General features: G+C 29.0%; 4 protein-coding genes across 8 annotated transcripts; 1 reads left to right on the top strand and 3 right to left on the bottom strand.

The window, feature by feature from the left end:
- Positions 1-271: 271 nt before the first annotated feature.
- Positions 272-7,841, bottom strand: LOC122499214. Its single transcript, XM_043607398.1, has 19 exons — positions 7,818-7,841; positions 7,617-7,736; positions 7,277-7,484; positions 6,664-7,151; positions 6,347-6,524; positions 6,056-6,277; positions 5,766-5,995; positions 5,521-5,666; positions 4,796-4,850; positions 4,527-4,652; positions 4,054-4,261; positions 3,346-3,827; positions 3,032-3,209; positions 2,724-2,951; positions 2,397-2,626; positions 2,166-2,324; positions 1,016-1,180; positions 743-916; positions 272-646 (listed from the first exon to the last, which is right to left on the bottom strand). Exons 1-16 carry the CDS (start codon positions 7,824-7,826, stop codon positions 2,166-2,168), a joined length of 3,267 nt encoding a protein of 1,088 aa, XP_043463333.1. The 5' UTR covers positions 7,827-7,841; the 3' UTR covers positions 272-646; positions 743-916; positions 1,016-1,180.
- Positions 7,842-8,469: 628 nt separating this feature from the next.
- Positions 8,470-10,423, top strand: LOC122499182 (3-hydroxyacyl-CoA dehydrogenase type-2). Its single transcript, XM_043607350.1, has 3 exons — positions 8,470-9,045; positions 9,494-9,658; positions 9,738-10,423. Exons 1-3 carry the CDS (start codon positions 9,037-9,039, stop codon positions 10,329-10,331), a joined length of 768 nt encoding a protein of 255 aa, XP_043463285.1. The 5' UTR covers positions 8,470-9,036; the 3' UTR covers positions 10,332-10,423.
- Positions 10,409-20,371, bottom strand: LOC122499180 (protein nervous wreck). Of its 4 annotated transcripts, none has more exons than XM_043607345.1 (22): positions 19,982-20,369; positions 18,009-18,106; positions 16,313-16,358; positions 16,130-16,215; positions 15,839-15,983; positions 15,448-15,584; positions 15,138-15,201; positions 14,883-15,011; positions 14,619-14,741; positions 14,404-14,507; positions 14,184-14,328; positions 13,899-13,976; positions 13,758-13,809; positions 13,492-13,595; positions 13,070-13,223; positions 12,813-12,985; positions 12,332-12,635; positions 12,032-12,252; positions 11,835-11,943; positions 11,629-11,760; positions 11,468-11,502; positions 10,409-11,397 (listed from the first exon to the last, which is right to left on the bottom strand). In XM_043607345.1, exons 1-22 carry the CDS (start codon positions 20,000-20,002, stop codon positions 10,831-10,833), a joined length of 3,027 nt encoding a protein of 1,008 aa, XP_043463280.1. In that variant the 5' UTR covers positions 20,003-20,369; the 3' UTR covers positions 10,409-10,830. The 4 variants fall into 4 exon arrangements, with proteins under 4 accessions (XP_043463280.1, XP_043463279.1, XP_043463282.1 ...); XM_043607344.1 differs by having other exon boundaries at positions 11,468-11,505; positions 19,982-20,368; XM_043607347.1 differs by lacking the exon at positions 16,313-16,358 and having other exon boundaries at positions 11,468-11,505; positions 19,982-20,016.
- A 706-nt stretch (positions 20,372-21,077) lies between these two features.
- On the bottom strand, positions 21,078-25,721 carry LOC122499184 (BTB/POZ domain-containing protein 10). Of its 2 annotated transcripts, XM_043607351.1 has the most exons (7): positions 25,332-25,721; positions 24,678-24,803; positions 23,480-23,596; positions 22,626-22,763; positions 22,262-22,533; positions 21,948-22,145; positions 21,078-21,865 (listed from the first exon to the last, which is right to left on the bottom strand). In XM_043607351.1, the coding sequence occupies exons 2-7, from the start codon at positions 24,791-24,793 to the stop codon at positions 21,396-21,398; spliced, it is 1,311 nt and encodes a 436-aa protein (XP_043463286.1). In that variant the 5' UTR covers positions 24,794-24,803; positions 25,332-25,721; the 3' UTR covers positions 21,078-21,395. The 2 variants fall into 2 exon arrangements, with proteins under 2 accessions (XP_043463286.1, XP_043463287.1); XM_043607352.1 differs by lacking the exon at positions 23,480-23,596.
- Between the last annotated feature and the right edge of the window lie 305 nt (positions 25,722-26,026).

Genomic DNA, 26,026 nt, shown 5'->3' on the forward strand with positions numbered 1-26,026 from the left:
GTAAATAAATCTTACAAATAATTAAAATACTATAGAAATTGAATTATGAAAAAAAATATATTATAAGAAATGACATTATTAGAATAATTAAAATTATTTATTAAAAAAAAAGTCAATAAATGATTCTTATAGAAAATTCGAGATTAGACAAAAATTGAAACATTGAAAATAGGAAATATTTTATTTATTTCTATATAAAATACTCAATACTTAATACTTAATTAATTTTTACAAAGTTTTTGTATGTACATAATATCTATAAATATTTAAATATTAATTACATTTTCAATTGTTTGGTTTTTGTAAAGACAGTTGTTTTTAACTATGTATTTTAATTTAATTTAATCTATTAATTATTTTGAATACAAAAATCTGTTTTAACATGAATATTAAAAAGTTCTTTTTTTAATTTTAACTGTTGATTTGATGCACAAATTTTACATTCTGTTTTTAACTTTTCTCCTGCATAATAAATTAAAGTTTGCAATTTTATCGATGTTTTCTCTAAACCAAACAATATTGCATTAATTCCTGGTCTTTTCGAATTAAAACAGTCACTTATTGTCATATCAATCGCAGAACTTTCTGCCCAGTATTTGCACTCTTGTACAGAACTATTTACATGGACTTCCAATATTTCACTCATCTAAAAGAAATTTTTTGTAAAATTGTTTATCTTTTTTATTTTCTAATTGAAATTATTTCATTATTTAGTCAAAATTGATAATTAAATATTACTCACTTTGAATAAAATAAATTTGTAATCATCAATTGGCACTCGATAATATTTAATTTCTGCTTTACTTTGGCAAACTTTAAAATCATCGACAATATTTTTATATACTGAGAATTTTGTCTCAACGTTTTTAAGACACAATTGTACAATTGTTTTATTTTTTTCACTGTAATCCACACTCTGAAAATTGAAATTGCAATTTAAAATTATTATTATTGATACATTTAATGAGATTACAAAAAAATGGTTAAATAATAGTTTGAGAAAAAATATTCCTACTTCACTTTCATGTTCAAGGGTCTCCTTTAAAAGCATTTTTTCATTTTCATCAAAAATTGCCCTTGCTTCCGTCAAAACTTTATTTTCATATTGATTAATATCTTTTTCAATTTGTTTCACTTCGAAATGTGAATCCGTTATATCATCGTAGACTTCGTTGTTAGTCTGAAATTAGTTTTATTTTATAGAAAATAGTTTACTTTCGAAGTTTAGAGATTAAAATTAAAATTCTAATTTTTTTTATTAAGAATTAAAGTCATACAGAAAAATAAAATTTGAAAATTATATTTATTATTAAATTAAAATGAAATTTGTTACTTCAACAGAATTTGCATGGACGACGTAAATAATGTAAACGAGATAGAAAATTAATTTCATTTTGGAGGAAAATCACAGTCGATAAACAGGTAAAAACGAAAACTTATTTAGTAATGATTAAAATTTTCAATCGTATATATAGAGGGAAATTTATACAATAATATGCAAATTGTGAAATGTATCTAAAACATTTTTTTTTTTTTTTGAAGAATTATGTAGATTATCTAACTTATTCTTTACATTTATAAATAATTGTTTATTCAAATTCATTAATTTTGCGAATGACTTAAAATATTGAAAAACGACTTTGAATAATAATAAATGAATTTATTTCTTTATAAATCATCGTTTGTACAGAGGAGTAAATTTATTCCTCACTATCATTGATTAAGAAGTTTAAAAGCATTTGACATTTTTAACATCTGTCAATAAGCATTATGTTATTTTTCTAAAGATTCTTTTCAATATTATTGTCATACTAGATTTTTTTTATTTCGATTTTTTACAATAAAATTTTGAAAATTAAAATTTAGAATCAATTGTTAATTTTTTCATTGTTATTTTAAAGTAAATGAAATTTTTAATTTAAAATTCCTTTTAAATTAATAACAAAAATTTAAGGGAATAAGGTAAAGGTTTCTTTAAATTAGTAGAATATGTACTAGAAAATATTTTAATCTTTAATTATAGCTTAATAATAATAATACTCATTAATTATGCCTTAATAATAATCTAAGTTTTATTATATTTTATTTTTATGTTTTTTTTTTTTTTTTTGAAAAATTTTGGAAGAAAAATATCAATATGCACAAAAATTTCCAAATTTTCTTACTTATTTAGCTGCGTGAGCTTTCGCCATTTCTTTCAATTTTACTTTGTCGATTTTTGTCGAAGTGTTCAATGGAAAAGTGTCTAAAAATACTAATCCACCGCGTATTTTTTTTGTTTCACCCAAAACTGATGTTAATTGTAAAAGTTCATCTTTCGTTACCTGTAAAAGAAATCGATTTATGAATATTTATTTCCTTTTCAGAATTTATTTGAAAAAAGGAGGAAAAAGTACTTTTGAATTTTTTTCTTTAACGACGAAGGCAAATGGATGTTCATCGTCCACTGGATGAGGCACTGATACGACAACAGCGTCAATTACTTCCGGATGTTTAAGAAGAGCAGTTTCAATTTCCAAAGGAGATATTTGATGACCTCGGTACTTCATCATTTCTTTTATTCTCTCTTTTATGAAGACGTTGCCGTCCTCGTCGTAGTATCCTAGGTCTCCACTACGAATCCATCCTGTAAGATATTTCTTTCTTCACTAAGTAAATTTTTAATTATTATTATTTATATTATCTAAAATTATTTACATAATTTATTAAATTTAAATATTTACCGTCGCTGGTATAGATCTCTGCACTTGCTTTTGGATTGTTCAAATAATGTTTCATCATGTGTTTATTTTTAAAATGAAGTTCACCCAATTGATTGTGACCTAATGGTTCACCGGTATTAACGTCCACAATTTTTAATTCCAAATCAAAGAAAACAACACCAGTAGATTCATAATTCTTTTTACCATTTTTCATTTGACAAATACCCGCACAACCCAATTCTGTAGTTCCTGGAATTTAAATTTAATTTTCTAATTTTTTTCTATAATTTTTTTTAATAACATTTTTTTTCATTTGTATAATTTCGAACCATAGCATGATGTAAACTGATCATTTTTTAACACTTGAATAATTTTTTTAACGACATCAGGTCTTATTTTCGAGCCTCCAGTTGCAAAATATTTTAAAGTTGAGAAATTGTATTTAGGCAAATCTTCCATCAAGGACAATTCATTCGTCATTCCCGTTCCAGTGAATAGCCACTGAATCTGCAAAAATTTTGTTTAATCAGAAGTTTAGTAGTTAAAAATAGTAATAAAAATAGTAATAATAATAATAATAATAGTAAAAATAATATTAATAGTTTTTTAATTAACAATTTCTCAGAATAATTAATAAATTTACCTGATATTTTTCGATGGCTTTACAGAATTCTTGAGGAGATGGTTCATCGATGACAATAGTTGGACAGGAGAATAATAAATTTTTAGTCATACTAATAACGGCAGTGATCCAATATAATGTGGAGGTGAACATCGCCGGTTTCCCGAGGGCTTCGTCGAACCAAATGCCCCATTTATAGGAATTACAATAAACACTTTGATTCGAGTGTTGGACACCTTTAGAGAGACCAGTGCTTCCAGACGAGAACATTATCAAAGAATCATGATTTGGATCGACTTTTGTGCACTGAAATCGTTCCACATCTTCGACGAGTGGCTGTTTAATAATATCCTCAAACGATTCAAATCCAGGTACTTTGCCAAAAACAATAATTTTTGTCTTTAAGTTCTCATTTTTAATTAATTTCTTCAGCATATCGACCGCTTTCTCACTGGCGAAAATAATTTTCGGCTTTGTCAAATGAAGATAGTGCTTTGCTGATTCTGTATGTACATATATTAATTTTTTTTCATATTTTTATTAGTAAAACCATAGTAAAACTATTTTAAAGTTGTGAAGCATAATTATTAAATTTCAACTTTTTCTCGTAATTAATTAAATTAATCCTTTCTAAAAAAATAATTAATATAATTTCAAAAAATATATAGTATGAGAAGTGTTCAATATTCGAAATAATTGTCAAGAATTATTATTTTTAGGAAAACTCACCGGCAGTCCAACCATAGTACCAAGGATTTAAATTTGCTCCGATGTAAAATATTGCACAAAACGCTGCCCATAGGGAAAGATTATTATTAGAACAAATTGCGACTACATCGGTTGGAGTTATTCCTTGTTTCTTCAACCACAATGCACATCGTATGCTGTCATTTATTAATTTTCCGTACGTCGACGTCTCTCCGGTCTGAGCATCAATCTTAGAAAAATATTTCTATTTAATAGGTGAGTGAAACTACTAAATTAATTTTTTTTAGTGTCAAATCAGAAATATAATTTCAAAAAATTCTAGGCACTTGATTAGTATTGAATTTTAACACAATTGTTGATAAATTATTCTTATTACTATATCAATAATGATAATTTTAACTGCAATTTTATATTTATTGTAAACAAGATAATGCAGAAATGAAGGATCAATTAGATCAAAAGATCATTAACAAGATATTGAAATAATAACTCACAAGTCCAACAAATTCGGGATTTTTCTTCAAATTTTCGAGAATTCTTTCTCCTAGAGTTTTGTCATCGGCCAGTGTTATTTTTTTACCTTTCAGTATTTTATTCTCAATCACAAATCGATGAGAGTCCTGTAATTTTTTTTTAAATTTGAATTTTTAATCGAATAATAATAATAAATAGTAATAGAAAATTACTGAGAATTAAGTTAATTCTTTAAGAAATAGAAGTAATTATTCTAAATAAACTAAAATAGGAGAAAAAGTAAGTTTACCTTGAAATTCATGTTGATCACACTCGCACAAATAACAAATGATTTAAAAGATTGTCATCTCTAATAATGAATCTTTTATTTTCATGCATTGAGATTTATAACGAGACTCTTCCCCACCATATATTATGACTTTGAATTTCTGTTATCGGTATCAATTTCAGTTTCGTAATTGGAGCACAATTCATGTAAATTACAATTATTTTACCACTGCATGCGAATAATCCAAAGTCATGTTAGTTTATGCAATCAAGGACTAATAAATAATGACGAGAGCAATTTAAATTTAACGTCTGTGAAATTACACAGAGTAAAAAAATAATAAAACAAAAAAAAGCTATAAGGAAGAATAAATTTTAAATTTATTTTTACACACTTTTTAATATGCACTTTGCTCAATGTCCTGAGTCTGTTTAATTGATTAAAAAATAAATATTCATTGTAAGGAATTTTTTTTCTATAAAATTTCCAAAAATACTCCATTTTTTCTCATTTTATTTAAAATTAAAATTTGAGATCTAACACAAAATTAATTTCGTTGAATAATTTGAATAAAATTTATTATAAAAAAAAGCTAGAATTCGAGAATAAAAAGAAATAAAAGTTTTGAAATAAATGTTGTTAAACATTTATTGGAAATACAATAGTTGCAAATAAATTAAATTATATAATAATGGAAACAGTAAATTAGAAATAAAATTTTTCTGTTTGATTAATAATTCAATTACTCAACATATTCTTTTGCCATGATCTTTAATTCGCTTCTGCTGATTTTTTTGCCTGCTTTTGGCAGATTCTCCACAAATTCTATTTTATGCAGACGTTTCTTTTCGCCAAGAACTAATGACATTTTTAATAGTTCTTTCCTCAGTGTCTAGATTTTTTTAATTATTTCATTTTTAATTAGTAATGATAATAATATGAATAATAATAATATTTAAAATAAATTTAAATAAATAAAATAAATAGTAACCTCTGTATTCGTTTTTGCAGCAATGAAGGCGAGTGTATGTTCAACATCAACTGGATGAGGAATCCCAACCACAGCTACTTCTAAAACTTCCGGATGCTGCACAAGAATTTTTTCAATTTCGTTCGGTGAAATATGGTGACCTTTATATTTAATTAATTCTTTAATTCTGTCAATAATGTAGACGTTGCCTTCATAATCATAGTATCCTAAATCTCCCGTATGAAGCCAGCCTGTAAAATCGTTTCTTGAATTTAGAAAAAATTTCACAAAAAATTAGTTTTAAACCTCACCATTCTGATCAATTATTTCTTGAGTTGCTTCTGGATTTTGAAAATAATTTTTCATAATATGAGAATGTTTCAAGCAAATTTCACCCTCTTCGTTTGGTCCCAAAATGTTCTTGTCATTCGTGTCAATTATTTTCATCTCCATCTCGTATGTTAATTTCATTCTTTCGTAATTTTTGTCACCTTTTTCTCGTATTAGAGCCACACCACCAAATTCAGTGAGGCCTGAAATTTATTTACTTCACCTATTTCTTTCTTATAATTAATTTAATTTGTTCATAAAAATATATTCACCATATCCCTGTAATATTACTCCATTAGGCAATATACTTTCAAATTTTTTTAATATTTCCACTCTCACTTTTGCTCCTCCACCTAAAATTTCCTCGACAAATGAAAAGTCGTATTTATCCAAAAGTCCAGAATTGAACAATTCGTTTAGAAACGCGGTTCCTAGAACTGTCCATTGAATCTAAATGACATTAAAAAAGTAGTTTTAATTATTATTTTTAAAAGAAGATATTTTTTAAAAACGAGATAAATTTAATTAAATTAAAATATAAAAACATTTAAAGATTTAATAAATCTGCTTGGGAAATTAAATTAATAACCTTGTATTTGTTTACAGATTGACAAAATTTTTCCGGCGTTGGTTCATCGACAATAATTGCAGGATAAACCAACAATAGACATCGTAGAATTTGCATTGTAGTTCCAATCCAGTAGAGCGGAGTAGTGATCCCTGAATTTAATTCTTTTTTTTGAAGACACATATTACAAAATTTGCACAAATTATAAAAAGTGCTACGATGGGAATGCTGCACTCCTTTCGGCATTCCACTTGATCCAGAAGAAAATAATAATAACGCATCGTCATCATCTTTCACCGGATGACATTTAAAATCATCAATTTCTACAGTTCCCGAATATCCACACTCTACAATATCGTCAAGTGAATCGAAATCAGGAATTTTACCGAGAATTACTACTTTTGTATCAATATTCTCCTCTTGGAATATTTTTTTGAGCACACTTCCTTTTTGCTCATTGGCAAATATAATTTTTGGTTTCGTAAGTTTTGCAAAATATCGCAATGTTACTGAAATATTTGGAAAAATTTTACTATACCGCTTTGGAAAATTATTTTTAAATTTACAAAATTTAAGAATATAAAATGATTTTTTAAATTTATAAAGTTCTTTTTTGTTGTTAAAAATTATTTACCAGGTGACCAGTGGTCGTACCAAATATTCAAATTCGCTCCAATGAACAAAGTAGCACATAAAGGACTCCATATTGCAATTCTATGGTCAGAACAAATTGAAACAATGTCGCCTGGATTTATTTCTTGTTTTTTCAACCACAAAGCTAATCGAATGCTATCGTTTGCTAATTTTCTGTAAGAACATTTTTCCCCTGTTTGAGAGTCAATCTGTCGAAGAGGAAAATTTTTATTGTAAGTAATTCTTAAACATTGAGATATTTATTCTTTAATTATTTATTATTGATATTATTATTATTATTATTATTATTATTATTAAATAAAAATTATTCTTAATCTTACTATTCCAATAAAATCTGGATTACTCTTTAAATTTTCCAGTAATATTTCATTTAAACGTTTATCATTTGATAGCGAAGGTAGTTTTTCGCTTTTGACGATATTATTTTCAATAATTATTTTCTAAAAGAAATTTTACCTTTAATTAAAAATTTCAATAGGTAATTAATCAGACATGAAAGAAAAGGTAAAAAAAACACTTACATAATCCATTTTTGTTCTTGTATTCAATTATCTTTTCGTCTGTTAATATTAGTATTTATAAATTAAATGCACATTAAATTTAAAATCATACAATAATAGACAAAAGTCTATTTATTAATTACTTTTTCAATTACAATAAAAAAAATTATTTTTCCTTTATTTTTCTGTTTGTCTAATTCTAAGCTTTTTCAAGTCTAAAATACCATTTATCAACATTTTTTTTAAATAAAATAACTTTGACCTAGAAGCTAGAATGATAAAATACTTGTTAAGAGAAATATGTTTTTTGTAAAAAGATAACATTAATTAATAATAATTATTGTTTATCAGTTTAAAAAAAATGAAAAACAATATAAAAAATAGTAAAAAATAAAAATTAATAATAATAATGTTAATAACAATAATATCAATAGTAAATAAATTGTTACAATTTTAGCATGAAATATATTGTAGAAAACTATTTACTTTTTAAAAACGAAATTAAATTTTATAAGAAAATTAATTAATTAGTTTTTATATTTATTGTAAATTGTAATTATTTAAACCTGTTTGGAATATTTTACTTTTTCTGTTTAAAATTCACCGCGTAAAATAAGCGACCAATCATAAACTTTAATCAGCGCGTGCGCAATGATAATGTTTTGATTTTTTTTGTCTTTATCGTCTACATTTTTAATTAAAAACGCATTAATTATTTATATTTTAAGTAGTTTATATTGATAATAATAGTTTTTTCAATTTCTGTTAGAAATTTTGTGTGACTTTCTGACTTTCATAAAGTTGGGAGGATTGGGTGAAAATTTCCGTAACTTTTTTTAGAGGTTATGTCAGTTATTTGAGAAGTTTATTTTCTTTATTCTTTTATAGACATTTAATACGCACTTTTCACTCATTTTATTTAGTCTTTAATTAACATTTAAGCATCTTATATATGTTAATATTTAAATATTTGGATAAAGTGGAAGGATATATTTTAAAATTGATTAATTTAGTTCAATCCCATTTCAATCCCCACCAGTTTTTCTCCCACGTGCCCTCTTATCCAGAAAGGAGCCGGTTCAAAGTCCAGATGCACAATCTCCTTCATTTTATAAAATATATCATTTAAAGTTCAATGTTCAGTGAATAATAGTAATCAACTTTAATTAAAGAAACTTTTCATTCTACCATCAGTTATTAAAATATTTCGAAGAAAGTCGGTCTCTTTTGACTCCTCAGGATGTTGAAGGTTCGTTTATACTCCGTTTTGGAGGAAATTTATTTTAATAATTTAACTTTCTATTTAAATATCTGGTTTTTAACTTTCTCCTGTATATTTTGATTTTTTTAATCTATTTTGTGTATTTTGCTTTAAATTTAAGTCCTTAATATTTGAGTGTAAGGACCTTAGGAAACACTCTGCTTATTCTTTTGTTTTTTTAATTAATTGTTAATTTTGTGTATATTTAAAGATAATTTATTTTTTCTAATGTATAAAAATACCTAGTCATCATGATGTAAAGAATTTTAGCTTTTAAATATATTTCGTAACATCAAACGAATATTATAGATTTACAATTAAAATTAATTGTTAATTTGATAAAATGAAGCTTTTATTCCCATGACATACTTTAATAATCTTATCTTTAGTTTTACTAATTTTTTCTAATATAAACGAAAATAAATAATTTTTACAGAATCTTGTTCTCCTTGTGACTGGAGGAGCTTCGGGATTGGGTCGTGGTACAGTGGAAAGATTCTTAAAGCAAGGATCGAGAGTTGTTATTGCCGATTTGCCAACTTCTCAAGGTGCTGCAGTTGCTTCAAGTTTGGGAGACAATGCAATTTTTGCACCTGTCAATGTATGTTAATTTTGTACTCAAAGATTAATTTTTAAAATTAAGAAAAAAAAACTAAGATCAAATTTCTTATGATTTTCAGGTAACGTCCGAAGATGACGTCAAAAAAGCTTTGGAAATGACAAAAGATAAATTCGGCAAACTCGACGCTGTCGTTAACGCAGCCGGCATTGCTGTGGCCTTTAAAGTCTACAATAAGAATAAAAAAACCTATCATGCCTTGGAGGATTTCCAAAAGGTTGTGAATGTAAATCTCGTTGGAACATTTAATGTGATAAGACTATCGGCAGGATTGATGGCTGAAAATACGCCAAACGAGGATGGACAACGTGGTGTCATTGTGAACACGGCAAGTGTCGCTGCTTTCGATGGACAAATGGGACAGTCTGCCTATTCGGCAAGTAAAAGCGGAGTCGTCGGCATGACACTGCCTCTGGCTCGTGATTTAGCCTCAACTGGAATTCGAGTCTGCACCATTGCTCCTGGCCTATTTGACACGCCAATGCTTCAATCGTTACCAGACAAAGTTAGGCAATTCCTCGCACAAACCGTACCATTTCCACAGAGATTGGGTAAACCTGACGAATACGCTCATATCTGTCAGACGATCATTGAAAATCCACTTCTCAATGCTGAAGTCATTCGACTCGACGGTGCTCTAAGAATGCAACCCTAAGGATTTTTTTTGCATTTTTTTTTACCAAGGTAATCATTTTTTAAATCTGAAATAATATTTTGAAATAAAAGACAATATTCATTTCCATGCAACATTCTTGTAATTCTCTATAATTTACATGAACGACGCAAGTTCCGCTATTACAGGTATCGACGAGTCGTTTTGTTTTTAATATGTATAATATATATATTTTTTTTGTTACCCTATGGCTGTACATAATTGCTTTTGTAAATCTTGTTGCAAAAATCGCAACTTACTTAGGTAGTTTTACTAGAAGTTAATTGCCTAGCAAAAATTGTGTACATAATAATATCAACATAAAAATATCCAGTTGTTGTCAGTTTATTTTTTTTTAGCAAGATTAGTCTTTTTTCGCAATGATGACCTCTGGAGAATTCCAAAATTCCAAGAGATGTTGGAATTTGTTCCGATGATTTATTGGAAGAGCCCATTTATCTGTTAAGGCGTAACAGTCAATTTCTCCGAGGTTCTGTCAATCCTAGGCGTTAGACTCTTTTAGGCTTTGTAGCTTCTCCAGTTGATCAGGTTGTAATTCGTCGGGAATACTCGCTCTCCCGCCAACTAGCATTTTGTTTGGTATTATATCCGGCGATTCGGCGGTTTCAGTTTCGGGTTGTGCTTCGGTTTCGACGACAGCAGCGCGCGCTGGTAGTGATTGGGAATTTTCCGCGGTACTTGGTCCGGATATGGACTCGGCGCCATCGCTACCTGAACTGCTGCTCACCGGAAATGGTCCCGAATCTGCTGGTAGATCGTCGACTTTTTCTTCGATTTCGTCGACATCTGGTGGTTTTGGTTCGTCTGGTTTAACTTCGCTTTCGACTTTTTCTTCTTCAACTTTTTCTTCTTTGGCTTCCACGATCTTTTCTTGTACGGTTTCTTTTTCTGTGTCCTTTTCCTCGTCGCCCTTGTCCGCCTTGTCTTCGCCGGGGAAAGGATGCTCGATTTCCTCCATTGGAGTCGCAGCTGTAATGACAATTTGTGCTACTCCGAGACCAATATTATTTGAGTCTTCGCTTTTCTTCGCTGCCTTCTTTTTTGTCTTCTAGAAGAAAAGAGAATTTTTACCGATTTGGATCAATTTAGAAATATAAATTTGATTTTTGTTTACTTACTTCGACTGTAGTATTTGATTCTTCTTTAGCTTCCTCTACTGAGCAGCATTAGAAAGATAAGAGGTTGGATAATAATCGAAACTAATGAATAATTTATTTTGCTATTATTACTGACAGGAATTAATTTGGAATTTTCAGAATTAGATTTGAAAAAAACTCACCTGTTATTCCCGGAGCTTCGACCTTCTCATCGTCATCGAATTGCATAACGTATTGCTCTTTCTGATTCCTCGTGAGATTTATTGCGAAGCCTGATCTCTCACTTACAAAAACTGGTTGATCGCCTCCTGAATCTGTCAAAAATTTCCAGGAATTAAAATAATTTATATAGATAAAAATTGATCAAAATTGCTTTTATTAATCGTACCATTCAATTCCGAGTTTTCGAATTCATCGGTTAAAATGTAGTCCGGAATTTCAGGTGGTGTGTGTTCGGGGGGAGGTGCAAAACTAGTTGGCGGTGTTTCATCATCGTCCTGAAAAAAATTGTAGTAGTACAATAGAATTTAAAATTTTATTTTATTAATTTTTGTCTGTATGTCTGCAAAATGAAACTTGAATTACTTCTAATGCCGACAAAGGTGATCCATCTGGGGCGCAAGGTTCTACGACTAAAGATGGAAATAGGCCTTTTTGATCTCGTAATTCACCTTCCCACCAACCGTCATCAACGTCGTGTGGTTCTTTTCTCAATACTTTGATAATTTCGCCTTCGACGAAAGTGAGTTCCTCGTCACAAGTAGCATCATAGTCATACAGAGCAATGCAAAATTCTTCTTCAGTACCTGTTGAATAAATTTTGCTTTATAGTAAACTGAATAATTTGAATAACTACATAATTAATTAATTAATTAATTACTTTACCTATATGATTTTGTACAAACGAATCTTGAGCAGTTGTCTGTATGTGTGCATCAGGATCAACAGCGTCGTGATCGTCAATTGTGTAATCAACGGATGAAAACGAAATTTGCTGCACCAATCCTGGTCCATGTGAAACAAGACTACTTTGTGTCTCGGGCTCTCTTTCGACGTCAAGATAGTTTTGCGGTACAAATCCCTCCTCGCCTCGATAATTTCGAGCTCTCAACCATCCGTCGCCATCGCCCTCGCCAACTACTTCTAATTGTTCACTTTCAACTATAGTCAATTCATCCGGATTTTGTGCCTTGAAAAAAAAATTTATTTATTTGCCAATTTTTATTTCTTGAATGATTTAATCACAATGTTAGAGAAAAATATTGATTCAATTTCATTGAAAAAAATTGAGCAGCAACTTTGGTACTTTTTGGTCAATTTAATGAAAAAGAGATATAAATTAGAGCAATTAGAGAAAAATACTTACATTGTACGAGTAAAGAGCTGTGCACTTGAAAATTTGTTGATTAGAAGGCACATCGGCTGAATCTTGTGTTGTGGCCGATTCATCTTCATCCAACTTGCTCCAGTCTAGATTTGCCGGATCATCCCAACCAGCAGTAATATCTTCTATTCGTTGCTGTTCTTGTTCTAATAGAGCTGTTGTGAATAAGAAAAAATATTTAATTATATCAAAAAAATTCTTGTTCTGTAATAATAGAAAAAGTATTTTCAATATTTTACCATTAACTTCCGAACTATCGTGCCTCTGTCTGTCTTCGATAATATCTTCATCTTGCTGCGCGGAAGTGTGCGTACTTCCTGGTCTCTCGACAGTTGTTAAATCACTTCCAGCATCGCCGTCACTATCGTAGAATGAATCCGATGATGGATGCTCCTGAAACATTTGCAATTATACCTTATCTTTAGTAGCATATTTTACAATTTAGACTTTCTAAAAAGTGAATTTTATTTTATTACTTTATTCAAAATAACAAAATTTTAGTTTCCTTCGAAATTCATTTGCCACCTTGAATAAATTTTACTTCCTCATAGAGTTTTTTTTAGTACTTGGTCTATTTAAAAATACAATACAATAGTTTCTGCGCGGTCCCAACATTGATCGCGAATCTATTATGTATGCATATCTTTTATCATCTATTTACCGCAGTTCCGGAAGCGTCTGTGCGTACGGAGAGTGAACTCGCTGACCGGGGGATGTCTTGAACGTTCAACGTTTCCACTTCTTGCATGAATTCATCTACGTTAACTGTAAAAAACGTTTTCGATTAATTTAAATCTGATAAGATAATATCATCACATTAATATTGTTTTTTAATTTATATTGATATTTTTTTTATTTATTTTATTTATTTTATTTATTAAAAATTCGCACCGATATCGGTAATAAAATCAATTGAAAATTACATACCTCCTCCACTACGAAGACATTCTAATCTGGCTTCTGCTTTCATTTTTGCCGTCTAAAATAAATGAGGCGAGTGAATAATGCATTTATTAAAAGGTAGAACTATTTTTAATAAAAAATCATTTTTCCCCCAACGATAATTACCTCGGCACGTCGAACATTGTGCTTCATGTCATCTATCTTGGTGTCAATGTCGGGGCCGTTCGGATCATTCGGATCGGTCTAAAATAAAATATTCAATTTAAAAATAAACTACAAGTCGAAAATAAATTATAGATAAATTAAAAATAAATTAGAAATTTATTTACAAAATTTGAAAAATAAATAAATAGACGAGTATTCATGATGGAAATAACATTTTTTCTTATATTTAAATATTATTTTACTAATATTGTAATTAAATTTATTCTAGTTTATAAAGATTCATACCTTTTGTCCCGATTCTTTAAGTTGATAAAGAACTTGTAATTTTCTATTATTTTCTCTAATACTACCAACTTCTCGAGCTATTCTCGTTGCCCAACGACGAGCTTCTTTTCCTAAGGATGATGCAGCTGAATGATCGGCAGTCACTCTTTAAAAGAAAATAATAAATTAATTTTTTTTCTATACTAAAAATTAAAAGGATAACAATTAAAAATATATTTACTTGTCAAAGGGGTCGTTGTCGCATGCCTCGTATTCATATTGAATGTGTTGCTTCAATACAGGATAATACAAGCAACAACATTTAATATTGTATTCCCTAGTTAGCTGAAAATAATTTTTTACTCTTATAGTATAATATATTTCAATACATTTCCAAACTAAAATTATTTTTCTTTAATAATTTTCTTCAAAAAATAATCTTTTATTTATTCAAACCTGTTGTGCTTGGTCGCGAATTATTCCATAACTATTTTGCTTTGCCATACAAGTTAAAAGTTCTGTACGGCCCATAAGTGTCAAATATTCGGCTACTTTGTCGTATACACCTTGCTCTAAATACTAATACGAAAAAAATTATTAATAGTATATTTTTTCAATTTTTAACTAAAAATTGTCATATTTATATATAATATTGATAGTAAAAATTATATTATTATAATAACCTAGAATTGATAACAAGTTTAGCGTCAATAAAATTACCTGCATTGTATTTTGCAAATCGATTGCAAAATATCTGTTCTGATGCGCATTTGCAGAAGCCAAACTCAACAAATAATCGTTACGAGCTCCTGTCGATTTCTCCTCTAAAGCATCTCGTTTTGAACTCACCTGAAAAGAATAGAAAATTTCTTTTTAATTCCACTCATTATTCTTCTTTTTACTTATTGCGATTTTATTTTTATTTTTAAAGAATGGTTTGTTAATTTATTAAATAATAATAAAATTAAAATTTACCTTGGCACTGTTCTTTTGCAATGTTGTGATAGATTGAAAAAAGGAACCCTTCTTTTTCTTGAGTCTGAAATGGATATTTTTTCCAAAACAGAAATTCTTATATTTTGTAAACTCGATAAATTTTGTTATTCATAAAATTTTTATTGTCACAAAAATCTTCTTTCGCAAAACTTTTGTAAATCTTGACAAATTTTCATAAATTTAAAAAAGTTTGAGAAAGAAAAGAGAATTCTTTTTATGTATATCGCTCTATTTACTTTGAAAATTGAATTGTATTAATTTGCATAGAAATTTTGAATTATATACTCACTTTTCCTCAATATCCTTTGCTTTGTCACGAACGTCCCGCGCACAATGCTCTTCATCAAAGTACAATTTTTTCGTCTTATCCACATCTTGCACACACGTTTGCAGCTCCTTTTGTACTATCATTAATTGATCGATGGCCTGTAACAAATTTCCTTTCTCAATTTTCATTTTTCTTATATTTATTTAAATAGAAAGAAAACGAGATAAAATTAAAATGTGAAAATAAATTCTTTTACGGAAAAGAAATTATAAAAACAGGAAAAAGAAAAAAATCATAAATTTTCCATTCTTTTAAATAATTCGAAATTCTCTAGAACAAAAATTGTGATAAATTTCTTCGTTTCTATGGGAAAAAAATTATTTTTAATGACAAAAGAATTTGAAGAATTTACCTTCTTGGAAATTTGAAGCTTGTGCATTCGCAGGACCTTGGCATCGTCAGCAATTTGTTGCTGAAAAACCTCCACGGCAGCGAGTCGAGCCCGAGCAAGTTTCTCGTTTTCCTCCAGAACAGTTCTCCAGACATTCCACATATTCCTAAAATTCACGTGGTTGATTGTGGTTTTTTTTTGTTTTTAATTTTTATCTCAGTTATCATTATTGTAGAGACTATGAGATATTTATGGTGTATATAGAATATATATTGTGTAGCTTGAGAGAAAAAGAGGGCCTTTTTATTATACCATTTTTCCTCCGCTCCATCGATCTTAATGTCAGGAATGTTTGGAATCTTCTTGTTTAGATATGCCGAGGATATCTTCAGCAACGCCTAAGAAAACAAAATTGAAAAAAAGTTAAATATTAATTTCATTCTTGCCGAGAAATGTAATTAATTATAATTTTTAATTTCTCGTCTATTCACTCACCTCCGAGTAGGATTTTTCAATGGCTGACTTTTTTATGGTGAAATTACTGAAATAATATCAAAAATATGGTTTTGCTAAGATGCGAATGGACGATATTACTACTCATCTAGATTATTTTTTCTTTTATTCAACATTTTGAAAACTTTAATTAATTGCATAGGAAAATTTTTTCGAAAGATTTAATTTTGGCGATTTTTTGAGCATTTTGGAACTAGAGAAAAAGAAAATTCTTTTTTTTTCAATGAAGAATTTTTTAATAAATACAGCGATCAATTGAATGGTTAATTAAAGTCTTCAGATGTTTTTATCGAAAACATTTATAATTGAAACTCTCGAGTGTCTCTTGACCCCATTAGTCAAATTATTCTTTAAACTCCTCTTTCCGGATATTCATTCGAATCCCTGAATTTTTTACGAACGAGAAAAGAATAATATTATATTGGTAAAAAGGTGTTGCTTTATTAAAAACGAAACAATATTTTTAAATATACATAGTATTCAAAGGAGAAAAAAATTATTTTTCATTATGAAAAATTAATGCTGTTTCGAAACAGTGTTATCAATTAGTTGTTGTGAATGTTGTATTGATTATTTGAAATTAAGGTCATTTGGAGATTTATAGCGATTTTTTTTTTATTACAATTATAAAAGTCTTTTAAACTAAAGCGCAACGTGTGTAACGCGCAATGCACGACGTTCGATCATCACCCCCTTTTTCCCACCCCCTTTACCGTCACCACCGCCCCAGTTTGTGTACCGGAAGTCAGTCTATTTCGCATTGTGTATAATTTCTTAATTTACCTAAAATTTTAATTAATCTACTGACGTAAAATCAAAGAACATGTAATTTACATTAACTGAATTCACTAAAATAAAAATATAATCATAAAAAAGAATTCATTATTATTAATTCAGCATATTCAGTATAATTCATAATTTACATTATTTTAATTTTATAAATTTAGAAATTTCGATAATTTCATTTTATTCGCAATTTTGCTCCTAAAAACTAAAATTGAAAATTTAATAATTTAGGAATTAATTATTTAAGATGCAAACGAAAAAAAGGCCAGTTCTTAACAGAAGTACATAGTGAATTTGAAATGAAATTCCTTAAATTCACCAAATGGAGTGAAATGAAGACAATTTTGACTTCGAGGACAAAATGATTGGAATCTAAGGCGATCTTTGAGGAAAATTTATGAAACTTAGAAATGGATCGATATCCAATGTGAAGGTCGACAGGCATAGGATTTATGAATTGAAAAGAAGGCTTCGTCTGATGTAACTAATCATTAACAAACTTATTTATACCCCAAATAATTCGACGTCTTACATTTTTAATCTCTAATCACTGAATAATTTAATTTTCCCATAAATAGTCTCAAGGATTCTTTATTCTACTCCGTCACTATTTCTGAATAACAACAATGTCAAGTTTAGAATTAAAATTTCTCTAATTTTAAAAAATACAAAAACCACACCCATTGGTCAATTAGTCACTGAATTTAAGTTTAAAATATGAATATCTTTGTTTTCTGGAAAATGAAAAATTATCTCAGAAAACAAATTCTTGTATAAGAATCTAAAAATATTTCTCTTTCTATTTTTATCATTTTTACCATCAAAGAAATGCAATACTGAAAAATATGAAGATTTTAGAATAAAGAATGAAAAGTGTAAATTCAAATCTCACCGGATATCCTCCAACAGGTCGCACTCGTGTTGATTCTTGGCCTGCAATTTCGCGGCCTGTTCTGCGTGTACATTTTTGAGAAACTTTGCATAATTTCCCTGCAAAAGAAAGAAAAAAAAGATTTCAACATTTCTCTACAATTTTTGTAAATTATTAATGAACAAATTTTAATTCGCCATGAAAGGAAAAATTCGAATATTCGAATAAAATTTACAATATTTCAAAGAAAAAAAAGAATTTATCAATTTATAATTATTAGGATGAAATTGAAAAAGGCGACAATTTATATTCGTTTAATTGCTTCATCCTATAGTCGATTAAGAATCGCATAATTGGAAAATGTAACTGCGTTGATAATCTATTTGCCCGAGGAATTCAGCCGGATATTCTGCATCGGTTAAAATGAAATAAGCGAAGAAGAAAATCGATCGGAAAAAGGACCGCGAGCCTATGCATGTGCAGAGAAAGGTTCGATGATCCTGAAATGAGAGTCGAGAATGAATACTAGAACTTTTATTAACGGAGGTTCAAAAGAGTTCAGAAAAAAAATTACCTTCAAAATTACACAGAAATATGAAAATTCAAATGCACATTTTCATCCCTTGAAAACACACTTTTCGATTATTACAAATAAAATTAAAAGGAAAATTACTAATTTAAATTCAGGAATTTTTTTATTTTCGAAAAATTCAATTTATGTATCATGAAAACGAAATGCTGGTTCATTGTATTGGAAATTCCAAGTTATTAAAAATTCTAGACATACTTTTGAATAGAAAAAAAAATACTGATCATTTTCCATTCCCACAGGCAATTGAGGGGTTCGAAAAATCGATAGTCTTAGTTTCTAAGAAATGTGCCTTTTGATTTGGAAGTTAATTGCCCTTGTACAGCTAGCTCGCCCTTGACAAATCATCAAGAAATTCTCGATTCAGCAGAAAAAAAAAGAAATTTTCGCGTGACTGAAAATAAATTACGTCAGCTTTCTTCATTCTATTTAAGACAATGAGCAAAATTCGATCGCAGCTTCTTCTTTTTCTTGTGTTCTCGAAAACTTTTCGTGACAATTTAACTCGAAAATTGAAGTTAAACTTCAATTCCGTGAAAATAGAAGAGTTACCAAAACTTTAGGAGCACAAGTTACCAGAACTTGAAATTTCAAACAAAGTTAAGTAAATTTTCAAACTAGATCAGATTTAGAAAACTAGAAAATAGAAATTTAGTTTAAACTGAAAATCAGTTAAAAATCATTTGAAAAAGAGGGAAATTGTCAGGAATAATAAAATTATGATTATCAGTTTATAAAGACGGAAAGTAAATGTCCAACTAAATGTCGTTAGCGAGAAATCAATGTTCTACGAATGTCTAGTCCACTTCCTAAAGGTTAAAAGGCAATCTTTTCACAGTCACCTTTTCTCGCACAATAAAAAAAAAAAAGAAGAAGAAGAAGAAGAAGATGATGACGACGACGACGAAGGAAAAGAAGTAATTTTTTTACGAAAATCTTGTTTCTTCTTCCACGCAATAAAAAATCAATGAGTATAAAGAGACCACTTCCGGGACAAATTTTTTTTTTTTTATTAAAATCTAGGTCTCTAGTAAATAGGGCAATTTAAAAGGTGATGGGATCCTCGGGAAAAGGACGATTGGGAGCCGAAATTTCTTCGTGCGAGATCGTGACACGAGAAAAAAAATTCGATCGTCCCATTCTCATAATCAAAACGGATTTAATTTTAGAAAATGATTTACGAAAGTGAATTGAATTTAAAATCGATGACAGGTACTGGGAAGAGAGGATTTTCATTGATAATAAACACATACACACACCCAATGTGAGTTTTACACAAGTGGAAGAAAAAAGAAATATATAAATAAAAAATTGACAAGGAGCGCGCGCGACTTTTTCCAATAGGGGATTTTAAGGGAAATATAATCCAGTGGAACGTTGTCATCCGGGTTGATGTTTCACTTACTTTTCTTGGAGGCGGTTGCATGCTGCAGGAGCTGCTTTGCAGCCTCACAAGTTGAGCCGGTGCCTGCTTTTTATTTTTTCAAAAAATACGCTTACTATCTGCGAACCTGTAAGCTACTGTTATCTTGCCCTCGACTTCGTGTGTTTATTGATCGTTGCAGCGCCTGCGTTTCTCGTCACTTGTTCAAAAATACAATTGGGGGTTGGGTGTCGTTTTAGATCCTCTTCTCCGGCCACCCTTAACTCCGCCGATATTGCCGACAGGTTGTACTCCCGAATGAGAATTATTGAATTTCTATAAATTCGGAAACTCAACGAGGATCCGATTTCATCGATTGAAAAAAGGCCCCCGAATTTTTCTCTCATTTTTCTCATCTTTTTCCTTTGTCAAAAACATCTCTGAAAATAGCATACAAAAATTAATAAATTGAAATAACGTCAATTAAAATTTAAAAAAGAAAGAACAAATTATTAATTTACTTTTCTCTTTGAAATTGAAAAATGAACTTTTCCTGACGTTGATAGCTAGGGAATTTTTAATTTCCAGACTACGTTGCTTAATATTTAATTTATAATAACTTTCTCAAATACCTTTAATTTAAAAATTAAATGAAAACTCGGATAAATATATATATATAAAAAAAATTCAAATATTGAATATAACTTCAAGTAAATGAAAATAAAAATTTATAAACCAAAAAGAAAATTTTCAAAAATATTACACAAAAATAAAAATTAAAATATAGGAGAGAAACGTGGAATCCAGTTCGAGAAACATAAAAAGTAAAAATCAAAACAGAAAAATAACGGAAACAAAAATTACAAAGAAGAGGGAAAAGAAAACGAAAAAATAAATTAAACATAAAATTTAAAAATAGCAAATAAAAGCAAAGCGTAACAAAAATAAAAGAAATTCAATAAAAATCACAAGGATAAAAAATTTAAAAACAGCAAATAAAAGCGAACGGTATAAATAAAATGAAATAAAAAGTAAGAGCAAAAAATAAACGAAAAAAGAAAGTAAAAAAAGGGGAAATAAAGAAGCAAACTACGATGATTATAAGGGTAATTTCTATTCTATTTATTAAAATAAATTATTTGCTTATTTTAAATTTTATTTAAAGATACAAAATGACAAAACTTGGAAAAAAATTTACAGATTTGTGAATAAGTCTTATCTTGTTTCGTACATATGAACAAGTAAAAGCGAACATTTACTCGAGTAAGGTACTTTCAATCAAGTTTTCTAATCTTTGATTTGAAAAAACATTGGATTACAATGGACTCAAATCGTGGAGTCCGCGTTTCTCACCCCGTAATCGGAGAAACAATTCGTTAATACTTTTGATAAATCTCATGAAGTAAACAGCCGCTTGTGAGTATGTTATTCGTAATGTGCAATTATCATCCGATTTTTATGCCTGATCATCGGGCGGTCCAACGCCAATACCATCGGAATCTGACGCCAATCCAGGTGCACCCTCGACATCAATATCCTGTCCCATTGGCGGCGATGCTTCCGGTTGTGGCACTATTTCAGCAGTTTGCAAGAATGCAATTATTGGATTTCCGCCAGCGTCTAAAACTGGATCAGCCGTTGCCTCTGCTAAATTTGTCACTGATTTTGATTTTACACATTGAAAATCAACGTGACGACTTTTTGCCTCCTCCTTTTCCCATGACATGTGAATAAATGGCCTTTGCACGTAATTGTAAATTACTTCCTCCCGACCGCCGGCGCGTTTCTTTATCTTTTCCTTGTACGTTGGATAGCCTTCAATGCCAAGGCGAATTTTTTTCAAACCCCGTTCTTTCATCACTTGCTTGGCCACGTCTCGATTTTCGATGTACTTGAAAAATCTGTACATCGCTGTACTGTTCACGGCTGGAATTAATTTTAAATTGTACAAATAATATAAATATTATCCAATTTATTAAAATATGAAATTAATTCTTTTTTCACTAACTTTGGGAATATTCTTCTCCCATTTGAGGTGGATATTCCTCGTCCCAGTCGACAACGTCATCTTCCAAAAGAACGACAATGTGGCACTCTCGATCTCCTCGTCGAGCACTGTTCACCATCAAAGGGAGTATTAAGTCTTCGAGAAAAACTTCGAATTGGCAGCGCGCTCCTTCATTTGACAGTTCGTGCAACAAACCTCCTGAAATTAAATCAATTTTATTATTCGAACAAAAATTATCGAGTTTACTTTTGAATTAATTAAAAGGTAACAAAATTTGTAAAGGTAGAAAAATTATTTTAAGATTAAATTCTTACTCAAGTTTTGGCATTTAACAGTGCTGGCGTCGAAGGGAATAAGCAAATAATCGCAAGCCTCTCGCAGTTCCTGAACCGTCACAGTCGGTGGACAACGAATAATTCCACCTTTGTAATATTCGAGAATGGCTCGAAAAACCATTGCAGATATTCCTTCCGCCACTTCGTATTCACCGCGTTCATTCGGTTGTGCAAACTCGATTCCAGAACTGAACATTCGCCCCAACATTGTATTCGGATGGGCCGTAAAAAGTGCTGGATCTATTATAAATCTACAAAAGAATAAATAATTCCATATTACTTTTTTCAATTTAAAATTTCCATATTTATTATTGTCTTGATGGTACAAATTTCTTTTACCCACCTTGTGTTATCAACAATGAGAGTAATTCTCTCGTCACTAATCTGTTGATGACTCATTCCGGACGTTGAATTTGACGACGAACAACTTTCTCGATTTTGATTCTGTGGACTTTTCGTGATTCCAATTCCTGTGCGAAGCCTAAAAAATATTTCTTCTTTAATACTATCAAGAAATACGTTTTTTAGATTTTATTTTCTAATTTTTATTTATTTTAAAATTATCGTTCCTTTTACTTTTAAGATTGATCAAGAAAAAGGAATGCAGGGGAAAGTATCTATAAACCTTTTTTTTTTTACCAAAAAAACAAAAAAACTGTCTTGAATATCGGCGTAAAAAAAATGCTGATGAAGTGCTTGTGAATGAAGAAGTCTTATTGAAAAATTATTACCTTATACACAAATAGCGTTTTCTCATTGAAAGGATCCAGGTCTTATAACAAAGAACTAAGTGCCGCAAGGAAAGAACGAGGCCATAAGCTGCTCTATCTACTTACTACTTTATTTTTTCCTTTTTCTCATTTTTTTTGTTCATGATACAATTTACTTTTTTTGGAAAAAAAATCCATAAAATATGTAGAAAAAGTTGTAAATCTAAAAATTCTGGTGTAACATGTTCTCTAAAAACCATGCACTCCTCTTTCTTCAATATAATAATTAAGTGAATTTTCTGTCTAGAGAATTTCTAGCAATAGAAAATTGTTTATTGCTAGTCGACCTGTCTTCTCCGACTGTGTATTAAAGTTTAATAAAATTTGATTGTTATTAAAAATAAATAATTCGGGTGGTTAAAAAAAAACTCATTCAGTATTTTTTTTTTTTGTTTTTTCCTTTAGCATTGAATTGAGTTTTTTTTACCTGTTTAGTTGACCTAAATTTGTGCTCTGTCTGCTTGTCTCGATGGGAGGACAATGTTGTTCGATGCTTCCATCCCTCTGAACCAGACAAGATTTTGGTTTGGACGAACCACCACAACTACATGCAAAACAACCACATTTCCTTACTAACTTTCCAGCTAAAATCAAGCATTTTGGGATATCTACGTATCCTAGAATGTTCGATGATTTATCAACTCTTTGAAAATCTGATTAAGAGTCTCACAATTTTTAAATTTCAAATTTCAATCAAAAATAAAAAAAATTAATAATCATTTTCAAAGAGTCAATCTTATGAAGAATATGAGTTAAAAAATTGGTGAATTTCATAATATACAGAAAAAATAATATATAGGGAGTTACAATAGTTTATTGGTATTATTCCAAGAAAATGTGTAGATTTTCCATATATATGTATATAATTTGTAACAATCATACTTTAATTCTGACTCCTCTTGTTATTTTTGTATATATAAATACATATAATGAAAAACGCTTACCTAAAGTTTAGAGAGAAATTATATGGCTCTTAAAAACTAAAAGAAAAAAAAATGGGTGAACTACTTAAAAAAAAATTAATGAAAGAAAATTGGTGCCAATGCCGCATCTAAGCATTAGAACGTAACTAAATAACAAGAATCTAAATTTTCGAACTCACCTGAAAACAGAAAACCACTTGGAAGTACTTCAAGAATAAAAGTGACAACATATATACGAGCGAATAACACGTAAAATTTATTTAATCATATATAAAAAATGTCGTTAGCAAACGTGCTTTATGATTTAATGAAAATGTTTTTGAGAATATATTGATTATACATATATATTAAGAAAATGACAAGCAGGAAATGAAAAGCAAGAAGTATGTACAAAAAATATTTTCTAAAATATTATATAATATACAATAATAATTAGAAAAGTGTAATTAATTATTGTAGAAAATTTTTAAATTCTTTTCTAATGTTTCTCTTGATCAGCTGAGTTTTAAATCAATTTCAAAAATTGTTTTGCTGTTTTCGATTATTGTTAGAAAAAATAAAATATGTTAAATATTTTTTCTGGGAAACATGCGCATGTAGATTTGTTTTTAAAATGAAAAAAAATAGGTATTTAAACAAAATTGAGACAGCTGTTTAATAAAGGGAAAATAAAATTAAAAGTTAATTGTTAATCGATCTTACCTCAATCTATTCTTATAAGCCGAATTCCTTCCATGCCCATCAGTTTCCTTGCAATCTGTTTCTGTGTCACTGCTGCTGTCTTGCATATAGTTTAGACGTTCGATGGAATATGACATGTCAAGCCAACTGTAAACATTCAACAGTTTCTAAAAATACTCTCACAATTTCAAATCAAATAAATATTGTCAATTTCTACGTAGATGGGGTTAGACAATTTTTCAATTCAATTAATTGCTATTTAATTTATTAACGTTTTAAAATTTGAACACTTTTGAATTGCAAAAAAAGAGATATTTATTCTGCGGATATATTTAAATACAAAAAAAGTAATTAGAAGAAAAACTATTTATAAAACAAAATAATTTCACCAAATTATAATGAATAAAAAAATTTAAAATTATATACAAATATACAAAATTTATATATATATATACATACATATATATATATATATATATATATATATATACATATATATATATATATACGTGATGCATTGATTTAACCAGTTATTCAAGCTAAAAATGTGCAATAATCAATAACTGTTAATGGGTTTATATGTTTTGCTAAAATTTTAATGCAAATAGATAGAATCGCAAATTTAAAAATACAAAAGATCAGAAATATAATGTCACAATTAGATTTTTCACTTACGAAACGTATGGCTTCGAGAAATTGAAAGAACTCAGGATAATTGGAATTCCGTTTGCAAAACAATTTTACCACATGACATACTTCCAATTTTTATTGAATAATTATTTTTCCTCATGGAATATCCTCTCGTTTTGCATGTGATGTATGTAAAACGTTCACAGACGTGTATAACTCTTTAAAAATGTAGCAAAGACACTCCCGATAAATCGATTTTCAGATATTTTTCTTCCATTCGGTTGATAGTTTGCAATATACTTTTTAAAAGATTCTAAAGACTACCGTCGTTTTACGTCACTGTGGACAAAGAACAATGAACTAATAATGACAATGAAAAAGAAAGGATTGTTGGGAATTTTTTTATATCCGTTATAAACGAATAATGAAGTATATATTTTCATTAAGAAAGATGACTCGTATTTTAATTCAGTAATGACAATTGCGCATGCGTTTGAAAATTGTTTTATTGGTTAAAATAGGCGCTTAATTTTAAAAATATGTATATTTTAAATAAACGCGCGCATTGTAACCAATGAAAAAAATTTTCTCGCGCATGCGCTCTATTGTTGTTGTGGAAATTTATTGTTTCCCATCCGTGTTGCCGTTACTGATTTTGATATAAAAAAGTGTTTCAGAAAAGTGTAGCGCTACGGACGAATGAAAGTTAGTGCTTTTAAAAAGAAAATCTAATTTTTAGT

This window comes from Leptopilina heterotoma, unplaced genomic scaffold (genome assembly GCF_015476425.1).
Source record: "Leptopilina heterotoma isolate Lh14 unplaced genomic scaffold, ASM1547642v1 Lhet_166, whole genome shotgun sequence".
Classification (NCBI taxonomy): domain Eukaryota; kingdom Metazoa; phylum Arthropoda; class Insecta; order Hymenoptera; family Figitidae; genus Leptopilina; species Leptopilina heterotoma.

Bases quoted from the DNA above. Each gene is read 5' to 3' on its own strand.
- LOC122499214 (XM_043607398.1), bottom strand. The intron at 4,653-4,795 runs GTAAACTTACTT...AAAAAATTACAG, and splicing joins TGATCAACATGAATTTCAAG to GACTCTCATCGATTTGTGAT. The intron at 2,325-2,396 runs GTACTTTTTCCT...TTTCTTTTACAG, and splicing joins TTAAAGAAAAAAATTCAAAA to GTAACGAAAGATGAACTTTT.
- LOC122499182 (XM_043607350.1), top strand. The intron at 9,659-9,737 runs GTATGTTAATTT...TATGATTTTCAG, and splicing joins CAATTTTTGCACCTGTCAAT to GTAACGTCCGAAGATGACGT.
- LOC122499180 (XM_043607344.1), bottom strand. From the start codon at position 20,002: ATGCAACCGCCTCCAAGAAAA. The intron at 14,742-14,882 runs GTAATTTTATTG...TTTTCGTATTAG, and splicing joins ATTTGCAAAATACAATGCAG to TATTTAGAGCAAGGTGTATA. The intron at 12,253-12,331 runs GTAAAGTAATTA...TTTATTCAACAG, and splicing joins GTTTGTACAAAATCATATAG to GTACTGAAGAAGAATTTTGC.
- LOC122499184 (XM_043607351.1), bottom strand. From the start codon at position 24,793: ATGTCATATTCCATCGAACGTCTAAACTATATGCAAGACAGCAGCAGT. The intron at 22,764-23,479 runs GTAAAAAAAACT...AATATTTTTTAG, and splicing joins AATTTAGGTCAACTAAACAG to GCTTCGCACAGGAATTGGAA. The intron at 21,866-21,947 runs GTTAGTGAAAAA...AATTAATTCCAG, and splicing joins GGGAGAAGAATATTCCCAAA to CCGTGAACAGTACAGCGATG.